We start from the raw sequence: 16257 nt of genomic DNA, 5'->3' as shown, positions 1-16257 counted from the left end.
AACCTCAACTGCACCCCACCAACTCAAAGGAAGCTGAAGTGGATACTGCTTTCTTCATTACCTTGACACGATTATAAGCCATCTCCAATGTACTGCTTTTAATTAGCTGTTCTTTTTTTTATTTATTGTTAGGCACACCTTTCCTTTCAGTTCTCAGATTTAAAATAGCAAAAGTGGGAACAACCGTGTTTGGCAAGTCTGCCCAAAAAGAGAACTCCAAGGGAACTCTGCGATGTGGGAACATCATAAATGGGACTAAGACATCACAGGTCCCATTAAGTGAAGTAATAATTATGCAGGAATCTTGCAGATTAAAAAGTTCTTAGGAGATCAGGAGAGCTATGTTTGTTTGGGGCATAAGATGGTTACTTTTACTGAAGAAAAAGGATAAAGATATGGATGAGGAGGTTTCAACAGCCGTAGCCTCTTCTGGCAATCAAAACAAAACATTGTCTCACACACCTTTGGGGTGAAATTTACTTCTCCATTTGTTGCCATACCTTATGTTCCCTTGCCTGCCATGACTTCTTCCTTCTGTATTTTTGTTCCTTCCTTCCATGTGTGTCCATCTTTCTCTCCCACATAGTCTATCCCTTTCCAAAACTCTTTTCTTGCCCCATAACACCTCTGTCATCATCACAAACGGTGTACAAATCCAGAGATCTGATATGAAGCATGACTAGTGCACATTGAAGGGAGCAAATATTTCAATCACTCATAATTGTATAAGGTTAGTCATGTTTATAAAGTTTATTCAATCACGTATAAGCAGTCTGAACAGTTTTAGATGTGCAGACCACATGGTATGCACAGCCAACTCATGCTTTTGGGTGAAACCTCCACCTTTCCTTCCTTACCCAATGTCATACTCTCTTCCCTTATCCTTTATTTCCATAGAACATTTACAGCTCAGTTCTGTGACGCATCAGACCCTTACCCCTGTCTATACTCAGCAAAGCAGGTCAAAACCAAGCACAGATTTCCACATGATTAAAGCACATGAGGTTCTTTGCCTTGAACCTTGTGTTATCATCCAGGAGAACTGCAGATTCCCGGCAACTGGCATGAGTTGTCAAAAAAGCCTGAAATCTCTAGGAAGGCAGTGCTTTTCTTTTTCTACAAAATACCATGCATATTTAATGGCCTACATTAAAAAAAAAAAAAAAAGAAGTCTTAAAAATAACAGAAGAGCTTCCGTTGAAATTCTGGCCATGTTTAAATCGATACCAAGATTTGTATTTACTTTAGTTGGCGTGAAAGCTACAGACAATGGAAGGAATGCAGAAATTCAAAGAAAATTAAACACAGAGGAATAAGCTATGTGAAACATTACCAGTTGCAACCACCAAGGGTTATACCGCCAGAAAAAGGGTAGGAACTACAAGAATGCAAGGTAAAGTAAAAGTGGAGTCTTTCATCTCTGTCTTCTGCCACTGCCACAGCATCTTGAATAGAAATGCTTTTAAGAACAAGTGTATATGAGACAGAAAATAGAAGGACAACTGAAAAAAGAATAGAGAGATCCAGCTGAGCTTTACTGACACATTATTAGTATAGAAACAAGTCAAGAGCACACTGACTAAATGAGCTAACAAAAGCAACTGGATGGATTGTAGAGGTTATTTTGTATTTTATTTTTTTCTTTTTTAGAAATGCATCAAGGTATAAAGTAATAGTAGCAACTAATGACATGAATGATTAATGTTTTTATTTGTATTACAGTGGCGTTCTATGACACCGAGAACTGGGCTGCACTGTAAAAACACATTATATGACTCAATCTCTTTCACAAAGAGCTTAATGATGACCTAAAAATTGCACATAAGGTAAGCTCATATTTTTGAATTAGTCAGTGGCAAAAGAAAGAAAGACTGTAAGACTGGACAATTAAAGAGCAGGAAAATCCTTTTAAAAGTTGTTACTAATGTGGAGCAATTCAAAGAATACTCTGGAAAACACAATTGTATATAAAAGTCTGACTGCTAAGAGAATTATAACCAGCATGCTTTCAATATCTGTAATGAAAGTGGCTTCATTTTTAGTACTATGAGAATACTAAAAAGTGGAAGGGTTTTTGGGAGAAAGGACTAAAGTATGGAATTTAAAGCAAATCATATAAGACAGTGATTTTAGTAATCACCACCATATCAAGGTAAATTCTATCTTTTCTAAAGCAAGAGAGCAACTTCTGAAGTGAACATGTAAAGAGAAAAAAACCTGATGCCAATCATTTTTTGAAGAGAGCTCAAAAAGGATTTTTAACATTCTTCTTACTTTTTTAATATTAAAAAAAATGTAGATTCTATCTGTGAGGCATTGATAATGTTAAAACAGATTAAATCATATCCAAGGAGATCAGAGAATGAAAATGAAGAAACCTGAAAGGAAGAGGATTTTATTCAGTCTATTGAAAATGTTTTTCCCTTCAGAATTATTTAACTAAAATTTTTTTTTTTTTTTTTTTTTTTTTTTTTTTTGGACGGGGGTTGTAATTCATATCAAATACCTACCAGCTATTTGAGAAAAAGTCAGTGTAATCTAATATACCACTGGAGTCCTTTAGTAGAAAGGAAAGGAAAACTCAAGGTGAAAATTGTGATATTCCCAAAAGGGGGCAAGTGACACACAGCCTTCCTCCCCAAACCTTTGGTTCTTCCTAAATGGACAGACCTACTGGATCAAATCAAAGTTGAATCTAGCTTCATTTCCTGTCACAAATAAGGGCTGAAGATGCTCAGCAACAATGAAGACGCTACAAGCAAAGAGGCAAATTGCATAATCTCAATCTGTAGAATCATAGAATGGTTTGCCTTGGAACAGATCTTAAAGATCATGTGGTTTCCACCCCCTGCAATGGACAGGGACACCTTCCACTAGACCAGCTCAAAATTCCATCCAACCTGGCCTTGAACATTTCCAGGGGCGGGGCATCCACAGCTTCTCTGGGCAATTTGTTGCAGTGTCTCACCACCCTCACAGAAAAGAATTTCTTCCTGATATTTAATCTAAACCAGCCCCCTTTCAGTTTAAAGCCATTCCCCCTTGTTCATGTTCACGCTGGACATCAGGAAGAATTTTTTCACTGCAAGGGTGGTTAACCATTGGAAGAGGCTGCCCAGGGCAGTGGTGAAGTCACCATCCCTGGATGTGTTTAAGAAATGACTGAACATGGCACTTAGTGCTATGGTTTAGTTGGCATGGTGGTATTCATTCAAGGGTGGGCCCAAATTATCTTGGAGGTCTTTTCCAACCTTACTAATTCTATGACAAGTAATCTGGCCAGGGGGCTCTGTGATCAAAACCACCCTCCCACTGTTCCCCCACAGGCACACAAAAGACTGATGCATAGACTCTGATGGGGACCTGGCTTCAGTCCAGTAAGTCCATTAATTCATTAGTAAAATGGACAAAAATGACCAAATAAATGCTGGTTACTGACTGCTCAGTTACCAGCCATGGGGCACTTCTCTTCATTAGACTGTGTGTGTAATTTATGAATTTGTATACTGGGACACTTCCACCACCTTTTATGTCTTACTCTATAGATATCAAAATAATTTTTGAATATGGAATTTTTTATTCACCTATAGGTACTTTTGACAGTGTTGTCAAGGGAGACTGCACTAAAATAGTCTGAAAACTCAGTAAGAGGTAGGCAAAGTTTACAGTGCATGGAGAAGAGAGTCAGAGGACATAATTGCAGCTTTGGTGTAGTCTAAAAAACCACCAACAGCCCAACAGGGATATGTCTAGGGCCTCCATTTTCCTTAAACATGAGGATTAACATCTGTAAACCTTAGGCTGAAAAGGAGATTTGTGAGGAAATGAAACGGAGATGAATGGAAAGTTGGGGGGGCAGTGTCACCGGTAACTAAGCTGTGGAGGCAAAGTAGAAGATGTCAAACCACAAAGACAGACCTATCCAAAATCCTTGAAACCAATCCATACTTTAAGCACAAATTCAAATCTAGAAAAATTAAGTAATTTAATAAAAAGATGGAAGTGGATGTTTTTCTCTCTTTATCCCTTAAATAACTGAAGAAGCGCCATAACAAGGCTAAGACTCCCTGTAGCACTTAAGTCAGGTGCTATAAATATGTGATGTGACAGCAGTAATACACTTTATTTCACAGATTATCCTGGCACGAGTACCTTGGTCAGGTAATTAATTCACGTGCTGAGTAATTGATACAAATTTTAGGGGTAATCTACTCAGTAATCTCCTAAATACCTCCAGGCACAAATTTGTAGCAGGGATTTCAATGCCTGTACTTCTTTAGTAGTTGGGCCATAAAATGAAATGTTCTGGCCACAGTAATCCTCATTAATAAGAAAGTATTTTCTATTGAGACCCACTAAGACAGTGTGTGTGTATGCGTGTGTGTGTGTGTTCCAGGTGAGTGCACTTGAAGCCAGTTTTATTTCTTTTTCACTCCCCATAACATTCATTGCTGGTATTTTTATCTAACTCCAAGCTCTCCCTGATGCTACACCTGTCTATATCAAGGCTATACACAGTAAGTGGGATTAACGTGCTCTGAACAAGGCACTTAAAAAGTGGGACATCTGGTTCAGAGCTAGGCCCCCTGTGAATCCTCTATGGGCAGCAGAGGAAAAATGGCATATCCAAGGGAGGATTCATCTCACCAGAAGAGCACCATGTGGTCGGTTTGATGACTCATTCCATGGAGATTCTTATTTTTCTCTCTTCTGACTGCAAAGAAAGCCCAGAATGGTCAGCTCCAAGTTGGACGTCTGACCTAGTTCATGACAGAGGAATGCCACATGATGTTCTTAAAATACTGTAATATTTATGTCAAATGGCCACACAGATGCAGCACTACACTAGTCTTTTGGATCCTTACTGCAGAAGAACAGAAGTGGGTTTTTGTCACTCTGCATAATTTAATAGGCCATGCACACCTATTTTGGACATCTATTTTCAAATTCTTCTTCATAAAGCAACTGACATATTGTAACCAATTATGCAGGACTGAGGAAAAACAATGGAAAAACATGCATGACAAACATTCTTCAGATCAATTCAAATACAGATCAATTCAAATTTCCTTGAAAAAGGGAAGCTCATTTCAGAGGCTCCATGCTTAGCAGTCTTAGGCAGATGCATGTGTAAAGGAAAAACATCATCCATCTCTTTGCCAGCAAGTTCTGCAAAGATATATTAATGCTAATAATGGCCAATGTTTATGATGTTTGGTAAAATAACCAGTGGGGAACATCTCAAAAGCTTGTTAAAAATTTGTTTTTATAAAATCCACAGAGTAACACCTTTCCCGGAGGCTGCCTTTTGCTGTTCTTGTCCTTTTCGGCCAGATCTGTCAGAAACGTCCTTCTTCCAGACACTGCTGTTAGTGTGGCACTATGAAACTCACATTTTGAAGCCAGAGCTATTTCTGTTTTTTGTAAGTCAGCATTCAGCACATTACAGGAGCAAAACAGATAGCCAAAACTGCAAATTTCACCCTGAAACTACAGGGATCTCTATTTCCAAGTGACAGATGTTCTACAACAGTTGGTGAAAAATGGGCTAATTTAGACTGATTTAACTAAAGTTCAGCCTGCTGACAATGGGGGACTTTTTTTAATGCAGCTGAAGAAGGCATTTCTGAGTGCTAGAGCTGGCTGTTGCACACAAAACTAGAGAGGCCCTGGTGTGAACTGAACAGCACGCCATGCGCGGTGCCTGCATCTCTGTGCCTCATGCTGCCTTTTAGATGCTGAAACGGAAGACAATATTGCCTAGCAAATTACAGGGGAATTAGCTGGTCTTTTAAAATTTACTCTCTGAACATATGTCCACAGAAATCAAATATCTTTGGCCCAGAATCTTTGCTGCTAAGTTTTGGCATCTAAGCTCTTAAAATAGGGCATATGCCCTGGGGTGAATTGGTCTTCTGAGATGCTGAGCTCTCCATCACTTATGCAAGAAGCTTCAGTGGCTGCTCTCTTAAGCCAGACAAGTTCATCCAAGCTTATGCCTTCAACCCTAACTTTTAAGCATGTCCATGAGGACCCATAAACAAATTGCAGAAAAGCCTTTAGGGCTTTTTTTTTTTTTGTTTAATGTAAAGATCAGGGGTATGATTCAGAAATTACAATGTAACAACTTCATTGTCCTCTATCTGGTAAATTATCTTGGGTTTTGTCCTCAACTGGCATGGCATGAGAGCTGGCTCCAGGCTTCACCGTTCTGAAGCCTCTTGCTTGAGGAGCCATGAGTAGGCATGTTGAAAACCACCAACAATTAAATCAGTTTTCTTTCTCCTTTTTTCCTCCCCTTTTTTTTCTCCTCTCCTGTCCTGTCCTGTCCTGTCCTCTCCTCTCCTGTCCTCTCCTCTCCTCTCCTCTCCTTTCCTCCTTTGAAGACAACTCCTAGGGGAGTATCCTGATCATTGTTTTATGAAGGAACCTCATTAGGGTAAGTTCATTGATTGTATTTCTGCACTAAGGAAATAGCTGCCAGCACTAGGTATTTAAGACAGTTTATCTGCCCAATTAATGCTGGCATTGTATCAGCCATGCAGTCCTGATGCCAGCAACAGTACAACATATTCTTCTACTGTGGAGGTGGCCTGTACCTGTGAATACCTCCCTAAAAGTTACTGGATTCTACTGCCTTTTACCTAAACCCAGGCTAAAAATATCACCTAATTGTGCTCTATTCTGTAATTGGCCTAGCTAACTAGCTGCCACACACAGGCTAAATATACCTTCTCTCAAAAAACAGTGATCTTTTCTCAGAGCAGTGAGGCTTCTGTCTTGTCCATTCTTGAAGTGTTATGTCTACACAACAGTAGACATTGTGAATAGAGCACATCTTCATCTATTAATAAAAAAAACTACTGAAACTTTGCTCACCTTGAATAATAAGTTCTTAGGAATGGTCCTTGATCCTCCAAATTGCCATAGAGTATGGAATAGGATAAGAAGTAGAGCATGACTGCATCGCAACTACTTACCCCCAAACAAACAAAATGATAAAACCACTACCACCACCACCACCATCACTACAACAACACTGACAAAAAGGGAGCTACTTACATTGAGTGAGGATCCCTGTTAAGGCATTTTTGAAACTCTCCTTGGCCTGCTCCATTTCTTGCTCGTGAGCCGCCTTTTCGTTCATGAGCCGGCGGACGTGGCTGTTGGCCGACTGCACCATGGAATAGAACTGGTTTGCAGAGCGACGATTCACCTCGCCTCGCTCAATCCAGGTGAGCAGCACCGTGATGGCCTCAGAAAACTTGCTATCATCTAGAACAATCAAAGCACAGGTTTCAAATTGCAGGCATAAATATCCTGCTGAGAACACATTTTCTGCTCCATGTCACATTAAAATCACCATAAATCCTGCTTGCAGTATATCATTTTGGGCAACTTTTCTGTCCTTTGTTCTATCAGATGTAAGAAGCCAATACAGCCATGTGAAACTTCATAAATCTTCCTTCAAGGCTTGTCTTCTCCTCATTTTAATAGCTTTCTCACAACAAAAAGCACCTTCCCCCCCTCCCTGTGGCCTGCGCCTTTGCCTTCACAATGCCTCCCTTAAGCCATTCAGTGATATGGAATGACCTTACAGCGGGAGTGAGGAGACCTCTGTGGTACTGGACTCACCGAGGAAATGAAATGTGTCTGTGTTAATCTGCTCAGCTGAAAGCTCAGTCTTGGAGCTTGGGCTCAGCCATAGTTCTGTCAACAGATTTCACTAACATCATGTTCTTAATTAACGAACAATGTTGAGGCTGAACAATTCCTTCTCAAAACACTGATTAATTACAAGGAACTACTTTGAACAGATGATGTGTCTGCATTTGTTTTGTATTATTTGTTTTCTTTTTTTTGCATTATATATTTGTTTTAAGTTTTGCATTATATAATTTTTAAAGGATTCCAGATGAATTCAGGAAAACACCTTCATGTTTACCATTCAGGTAATGAAAGTTGTTTTTCTCTGCAGAAAGACTGCCAAAACTGAAGGCTAAATTTTGTATGCTCCCTCCCTAGACAATCTTCTTTCCTCTGATGGTGCTCTCAGCTTCCTCAGAAGACTCTAAGCGCAGCATCCATTGCACTTCAGGCTTCATCAGGATTAAGAGGAAACATTTCTTTTTAAGTCCCATTTAGACTGAACTGCAAGAAAATATTGTTACAAGAGTCTTCTTATGAAAACAGTTTTGTGCAAACCGATATCATTTTTTCACCAGGATTTTATGCCATAAAACATCAATTTTTCAACAACTGATTTTGAACATCTCATGTAGTCCTTTTTGGTTGTATTTCTTTATATATATTTTAGATGGTATGCATACCTTTCGTAGGAGAAGGTATATGGTTATGATGGGAAGATGTAGTGTAGTCATAACCAACAGATACTTAAAACAAAAATTGGAAAATACTAAACCCAGCCAACTGTGTTGAAGGATACAGAAACATGTGACACAGTTTGTAAGACTCTGCTTTCCATGTACAAAGAATAATGAAATACTAATTGTTAAGTGATGATTTTGGCTTTTATTCTGAATCAATAATCACTTCCCTAAAAGGCAAGGAGCCTAAAATACAGAGAGGACTACTGACATGCTCTGTGCCCACAGCCTCTGAAGAAGAGATATTTACTTTGCCTGATCTTTAGTATCTTATTCACTGAAACATGCTTTCAGCTACAGCAATAAGATTTGCTCTCCACAGCTGAATAAGCATGTTCACCCAAGATCCCTGAAGAAAAAATTGCAAAATAACAGCATCATAACACCCTCCCTGCATACAGGGCTGTATCTGTTGTAAAACATTCATGTGTGGTTTGTTATCACCATTCATTAATTTTCGCTGGGCAGGAAGAGTCATATAGGCTTCTTTTGATTCCATATTGTCCCCTTGGATTAGACTCCACTTCAGAGCTTTGCTGGATACATATGCAGCAGAAATGTATTAAGTGGCTCTGACAAGTGGGGTGGGCTGACTACAGACCCCAGAAAAGCCAAATGTAAGCAAGACTTATGCAAAGCCTCTTCACTGCAAGAAAACACAAGGATAAGGCTCTCCAAAAGACTTGGGCAAAATCTTCAGCCTGCTGAATTGAATGGGAACTGGATGTCAAAGATCCAGTATATCCAAGAACTCATCCCTGAAACACAATGTTTATTATAATTACACTAGTAAATAAGAATAACCTGTAATGGTTTCTGACAATGTTAGCATGTTTCCATGCATAAGGAAAATCAGTAGCATAGAAACATCCTCCCTTTTCCTTGTTTTAGTCTCTCCCCAGCACTCATTTGTGTGTAGTTCTGCTATAGAGTCTCTATGAAGTAAAAATACCCTCCCCTCGTTTTGTTTTTATCAGGCACAGTGGGTGTCTGTAAGGGATGTTCGTAAACATACCATCCTTCTGCCACATTCTGCCTACCCATTTAAAAGGATATGCTGAAAACTTGTTTTCATCTACCGTACTTCCAGGGAGCTGCAGAGGTCTGTGGGACTGTTATAGTTAATTAACAACTCTGCACTAACAGGAAAAAATCCTTTCATTGGTAAACATCAGCATCTTCATTGATTACATAATTAGAAGATACATTCAAAAATGCTAGAGGGTAATATATGCACAACAGGAGCACATTAGTTAATAAAATCTTCTCTCTACAGTTTTAAAATTTACTTCACCGTCATTTCTAACTTTTATATTTTTGAGTTCACTCAGTGACTGGCATAAGGTAACTCACCATGAATTAAATTTTTTCATCCAGAATACAGTGATTGCCTTAGAAAATCAGATTTTTATATGAGATTGTGCATTTATTTTTTAGTTAGTAGATAAATAGTAGAAGAAATGCAGCAATGGAACCTAATTTAAAAAGAGCATGAACTGCTTTATGATTGCAGTTATTTATTAAAAAAAATAAAACAAAACTCCTAATTGTGTTCAAAATTATTCCCTTATGGTAGGATGCACATAATTATAAACTGTTTAAAAACAGACTCTTCAAATAAATCCCTTTATATAAGACATGTTCCCATATGTAATTGTTCTTTTAAAATAACCTTGTGGCAAATTATTTCTTATTCTTAGAGCTTTTTTCTTCTCCAAGTTTCAGCATAATCTAAGCAAATAAGGTAGGCTTTATCAGTCCTGTTTTTGTGGTCTGTTTAATGGTGAAGTGAACTGTGCTCCGGAAGTGCCTGCTTCCCTCAGCTGGCTGCAGAGGGAGCCTGGGTTAGCCTGCTCTTGTATCAACATCTCTGTAACATGCCCATGTTTGGTCGGAGTGATCCCAGCAATTCCAAAAGTGCAGCTGCTCTCAACACCCACCCAGCATCTGCACCCCTGCGTGTCCCCGTACAGTGGTGCTCAGTTCTAACACAAGCTCTGATGACGCTGTGTCGTTTGAAGATTACCCAGCCATTGAGGATGGCTTGCTGGGTGTCCGTCGATAGAGATTTCCAGGTGCTGCCAGACTCAATCACAGGACTCTAGAGATAAGATATTTCAAATTCCTCTTATATCAACTAAAGATATCTGACATTTAAATCCTAGCTCACAACTTAGATGAAATGAAGTATAAAGAAAACAAAATGCCTCCCTAGAGCTGCCCAGAAAATTAACAGGAATTTTCTATGAAAAAAGGGAATAATTGTTGACAAATGTTTTGCCTTTTTCTGCTTGTAATTTGACCTCTAAGCAACCCCAACTGGAATAAACTTTTCAGTTGAAAAAGCTATGACAACAACTATTACAAAATGGTATTCTGGGAAGAGGTGTTGGAAACAGAGGTTTTACTTTCAGCTTATGGAGTTTTCCTGGTGTAACACAGGGCAGAATTCAGCTCAGAGTACCCTCAAATGTGACTATTCCTCTCTTAGTGTTAAACACCTCCATAAGGTGCTTTCACAATGTGGGTGATGGTGTCTAAGGCCTTAGACATTGGAAAGAATATAGACTAATACATCATTCTGAAGCCAGGCATTCAAACACTCTTATTTCTATGATTTTTACATTTATAGATATATTGCAAATATAGCTAACTTTATATTTCTGTATTTCAAGAGTGACATTGTATGCTGGACTTCCAGCTCGGACAAGATGAAACTTGGGCTACAGATTTAGCCTTGTTATTATCTTTTCAAACCTGACCTTTGTCAGATGTTTGAAAAGTATCTGAGATATTTCACACAACACTTGGAGTCTCTCTAAATCACAGCAAATCTTCTACATTGTCCTATGGGCTATGTTGTTGTCCAGAGTCAGCACACACTGTCCCCAACCTTGCTCCCCTAATGCAACCTCCCAGGCTTGCAAGGACATGCTGAAAGGACAGAACTGTTGGTCTTTACTCCAATGACTACACCTAGAAAGCTCTTGTGCTGTTTTGCCTCAACACCCCTTGAAGGCGTTCTTGTGAGCACTGAGCATAACTGTGCTTCAGGGCAAGCAGGGAAAGGACAAGAGTGGTGGGATATGTCCCTCTGATTTCGCCTCTGATTAACAGCCTGTCCTCTGTCAGCTGTAGCAGTGCCATGGGAAGATGTGTTTCCTGCCTCACCCCCACCTGTTAAGCACTACCCCCTTGCTCATGGTGTTACACTGCCCTCAGTCTGTCTGGTGCTGCTCAGCTGCTCAGACTCCAGTTCCAGTTTGTCAAACTGGACCCAGTTCAGTTATAACAGGAAGGCGACACAGTTCAGTTCAGGGTGCAAACTTCTTCATTATGTATAACTGCAGCCAGGGGAGGATGTATGGCCAAGGTTACTCTTAATCTGACTTCTGACTTGATAATTTATTAAACTATAACTGAGATTTCTAAACTGCAAAGACTGAATTCAACATGGAAAAGAATAAACCTTAGGAGGTGACTGCTGTGGGTGAATCAGGTCAGAGAAAAGGTTCACTTAACTTCTCTCATCAGCAGGCTCAGCCCAGCTCCCCTGTGCATCAGGAACAAATTGCTTCCCAGCACACGCCACTTCTGGTGCCAAAATGACAACCTATTTTTCTCTTGGCTTAAGAGCTTCTTCTGTACAGAGTGCCTGCCACTGACCTAGAAACACAACTTTTCAGTCTACTACCCTCACCTTCTTTTTTTCCTGCTCAAATCCTTTATATAATTGTGCCATGAATCACACACATCAATCTAGTACTTTTGGGATTAATAACATTTTTAACCCAGTAGCATTGCATAACAAGTGAGAATCAAGAAACACAAATTTTTACTGCCAAAGGGTTCTTTTAAAGAATGATTAATATCCACCTTACTATTTTTTAAATAGCTTTAACTGCATGCTATAACCAAGAAACTTTTCCAGTTATGTAACAAATGTCTAGCTGACACTAGATTTGATAAAAATACACATATATGTTCACTAAAAGACATATTAAAAGAGTAATCTCTTCCCCCTACATAATCAAAGTCTTTCTTTCTTTCTTTCAAATTAAATCACACAAGATTCTTCTGGGGGTGGGTGTTTCATGTGAGACACAGAAATCCATTATCTTCTCCTGCTGATGCCATTATTTCCAATGAAAAGTAATTATGAGGGTATTGAGTTTCCTCCCTTTTTCTCAAAATCACACCACAAACTTTCAGAGTGAGCTTCCATTTCCCAGTTCTCAGTATTAAGTAATTAACTTGAGTCATTTTGCAGTGTGGTACATTTAATCCAGTGAGCTTATATTAAAACCTCAAAATCTGCATTGATACGATATAGCTGAGGTGAGGGAGGATGCTTTTAGTAATGCACTAAGCAGTGAGTGTTCCTCCTGTAGGCTTTGGGAGGGAGGTGCCCAGGGAATTAGTTTACCAGGCTGCTGATAGCTGAACCCACCTTATGCTCTTCTGCCAGCAGACAAAAGTGCCCTCGCACTGTGCCTGCTCACAGCCCCTGTGCGAGGCTCTCTGAGCCAGATGTATTGTGCCACAGCAGATGTCAGCAGCATATGGAGGAAGGAAGGAGAAAATGATAATCTTAAACCAGGAAGGGTGAGTGAACAGATTTGATGCTAAAGCATTGAAACATGTCTGTTTTAGGGCTCTGTCCTGATATACCACTAATGAAAAAAGACTGTGCTAAAAAAAGCTTCGAAGTCTCTCAGCAGCATTTAAACCCAGCATTCACTGGATTTGTTCATAGGATCTCACTTTACCTCCCCTTCTGACGTAGCCCTGCACTGAATTCAATCCTTCCTGGGTGAGACTTGCCTGTCTGCATAACTGCACTGTTTCTGCAGTGCTCCACCAGCCTGGCTCCCAAGTGCAGGGTGAATAATGAAAGCAGTGTGTTTTTCTTCTTAGTGAAATATCCTATCTCCCAAGCAATTAAATGTTGTTTATATTTCAAATGACGTGCAAGAGTTGAGATTGTCAGGCTTGATGTTACCTCAGTCTTGTGCAAGGTGCATCTCTGGTTAGTTCATTCTACTGTAACTGCCATCTATTTATTTAAATTTCCAATCTGTGCTTTCTTCAGGGGATAATACAGTGCCTGGCAAAGAAGCAGCTTCTGAATTTTTATATTATATTTTTTAAAATGAAAAACCATATAAATAACTTCCCCGTGCTCATAAAAAAAAACTACATTAAAAAGGGAGGTAACTTCCAGGGTATTGTATATAACTTTCAGATATTTATGTCTCCTTTGCTCAAATATTTAAAAAAATAGATATTCAGATATAAAGGGATGTCTTTGTTAGGTGTTAGGTGATGGAACTATTTAGCTACCCGCAGCAAGTAAGACAGATGTAGCATTTTAAAGGAGCTTATTTGCAAGAAGTGATTTCTGGAGATGATACCATTAGGTACAGATATGCTTGAATTAAGAAAACCATAATGTTCTAAATTCTGCTTTGAAACGCAAATGTCATAAGCACAGATTAAAATGTTTTGTTCCAATGCACCTGACAGAGCAGCATTCCACTTAAAAGGTTCAGCCTATCTCCAGTTGTGTCTCGTTCTGGGCACCACATTACTTAACTGTTTATAAAGCACCCAGGAAAACAGATGTCAGAGAATGCAAATTTGAACCTAAATATCTACCGACACATTTCACTGTGCAGTAATAACACATCTGATTTAACACTGAGGAATTAAAATCTCGAAGACACACACAAATGCTGCAATGAACCAGAAGAAGAGAAAGTCACTTTTTTCTAATGTAATAGCAGAAGACACAATATTCTGCTGGTTTTGTCAAAACAAGGAATCAGGGCCTATTTTTGAAGGCTGTTTAATGAGGCAAATAACATTTACACTTCGTTGTAAATGCCCTTAGATTCCCAGAATTCACATCTGTGTATTTATTGAGGTATGTCTTGGTTTGAAAGACCGGTGTCTGCTGAGGAAGGCAGGAGCCTCCCTTGGAATGGCAGATGCGACCCCCCCTTCCCTCCGAGTTATTATAATTTTGAAATCAAGGAGCTTTTAGGCAAAGATGTGGGAAATAGGAATAACAGTTCTTTACTATTATATATCTGTATGTGTATAACCAGTCAAACAAACAAGAACAACTCTGGCAGTAACAGCAAACAATCACAAACCCAGTGCCAGCCTTCTCGGCTGTCGGGCCCTTTCCCCTCGGGTGCAGTTCCGCTCGCAGCCGGCAGGGGCGCTGGCGGCTCCCGGTGAGCAGGGCAGGTGCGATGGTTCCCCCGCGGCTGCAGGGGGCGCTCCGGAGCGAGCTCGGGGAGCACGCGGCACCAGTGCCCTGGGATCCCGGGAAGGGATGAGACAAAGGCTTCACAAACCCCTGGGCAGCCGATCCCGGTGTCCGGCCGGACCCTCGGGAACGGCAGGCTGGAACGGCAGGGACGAGCACAAATCCCGGGTGGCAGACGAGATGTATCCAAACGGGGAACCCCCCGGAGGTCTGGGCGAGCAGGGCTACAACACAGTGAAGGCTCAAAGCAACGGTGGGGCAGGGCAGCCATGGCCCGGCTCCCAGCGGGGCAGGGAAGGCGGGCTTGGGATCCCAGGGTTTCTCTGGCAGAAGGAAAAAGCAGAGGACGAAACAGCCTCTCTCTCCCTCCAAACACAAGGGACCGACTGTCCGCCACCCCGGTGAAACAAAGGAGTAGCCAGATGCACCCCACCTGCAATGGGTAGGTCTTTTGTTTTTCTTAAATATCCAGCAATTTGTCCCCCTAGCAACATGTATGGGGAAAATTCCTTTTAACAGAAAAAAACCCAGGAGAGCTCCTAAAACCCCAACAAGGTATTTCCTCAAGGAAACACAGATGAGAAGGAGCTCATGTTCTTCTTCATGTTACTTATCTTCTTGGAATGCTGGAGCTCATTTCATTCTGATAATTGAGGCTCAGGCTAACGACATGAATGGTGCAGGAAAAAAATGTCCATATGTATGATTGTATGATTGAAGAGAGCTAAGAAGGACTTCATTTACAGAACTACTGAAGATCTTAATGGAAAAAAAGAAAAAAGGAAAAAGGAAAAGGGAAAGGGAGATAGACATAAACCAACACTGTTTGCCACACACTGAATTGGAAAGTGGTGAAAAATTGCACTGGTTCATAGTTTGATGGGTTTTCTTAATTTCTGTAAAAATCAAGTGTTCAAACCAAGTTCTTTGCAAATATGAAGGGATTTGGGGAATGGAGAGCATGTCATAAATCCTCCTGCTCTTGCAAGTGTGCAAGGACTCACAGGGAGTGGGTTCCCAGCCCCAGTCACCAGGCACTGAAGAACTGGTTCCTTTGTTCTGTGAAGCTCCACACCAGTAGAGACTACCTGGCTTAAAATTTACAATGAACTTCTGTTTCCAATTGGCACAAAAGTTCCTCTGTACTCTCTCACCCACAGTCACTGCTGTACCAGGTGACTTCAGCACACCAGTGGAATAGGGATATGCTGACAGCTTACCTCTTGACTGGGGCAAGAGTTTCCAGCCAAGTCTGTTACACAAAAACAATGATTTCTTAGTCTTATGTTGCAGTTTGCAGAAGGTGAAAAAAAGATATTGCCATCTCTAGTATAGACTCAGTAAATATCAAGGCCACATTAGGGGACTGGCTGATAAGACTACTTCATCTCTGCTCACCATAACATTTCCTCGCTGTCAGGAATTTCCAAGGTTATTTAGATAACAGAAGTTGCTTGGATTCAGACCAAGTTTTCTACATCTGTGATTGCAAAGCAGTATCTTGGGATGAGAGATGTTTAGTTGTTTTGGCTTGCTTTTTAGCTAGTGTTGCTCTGTGAGCTTCCGGAAGCACTACAGGAGCTGGAACCCGCA

General features: G+C 40.3%; 1 protein-coding gene across 11 annotated transcripts in view; it reads right to left on the bottom strand.

The window, feature by feature from the left end:
• Positions 1-16257, bottom strand: part of ENOX1 (ecto-NOX disulfide-thiol exchanger 1) — a 359067-nt gene that overhangs the window by 73880 nt on the left and 268930 nt on the right. For all 11 annotated transcript variants that reach the window (XM_032099804.1, XM_032099803.1, XM_032099812.1 and 8 more), the window contains one exon: positions 7063-7275. In XM_032099804.1, coding sequence (XP_031955695.1) covers positions 7063-7275 — 213 coding nt within the window. The remainder of the gene's footprint in view (positions 1-7062; positions 7276-16257) is intronic.

This window comes from Corvus moneduloides, chromosome 2 (assembly GCF_009650955.1).
Source record: "Corvus moneduloides isolate bCorMon1 chromosome 2, bCorMon1.pri, whole genome shotgun sequence".
NCBI lineage: Eukaryota > Metazoa > Chordata > Aves > Passeriformes > Corvidae > Corvus > Corvus moneduloides.
Note: the sequence above shows the minus strand (reverse complement) of the source record. Positions and strands in the feature narration are given on the sequence as shown.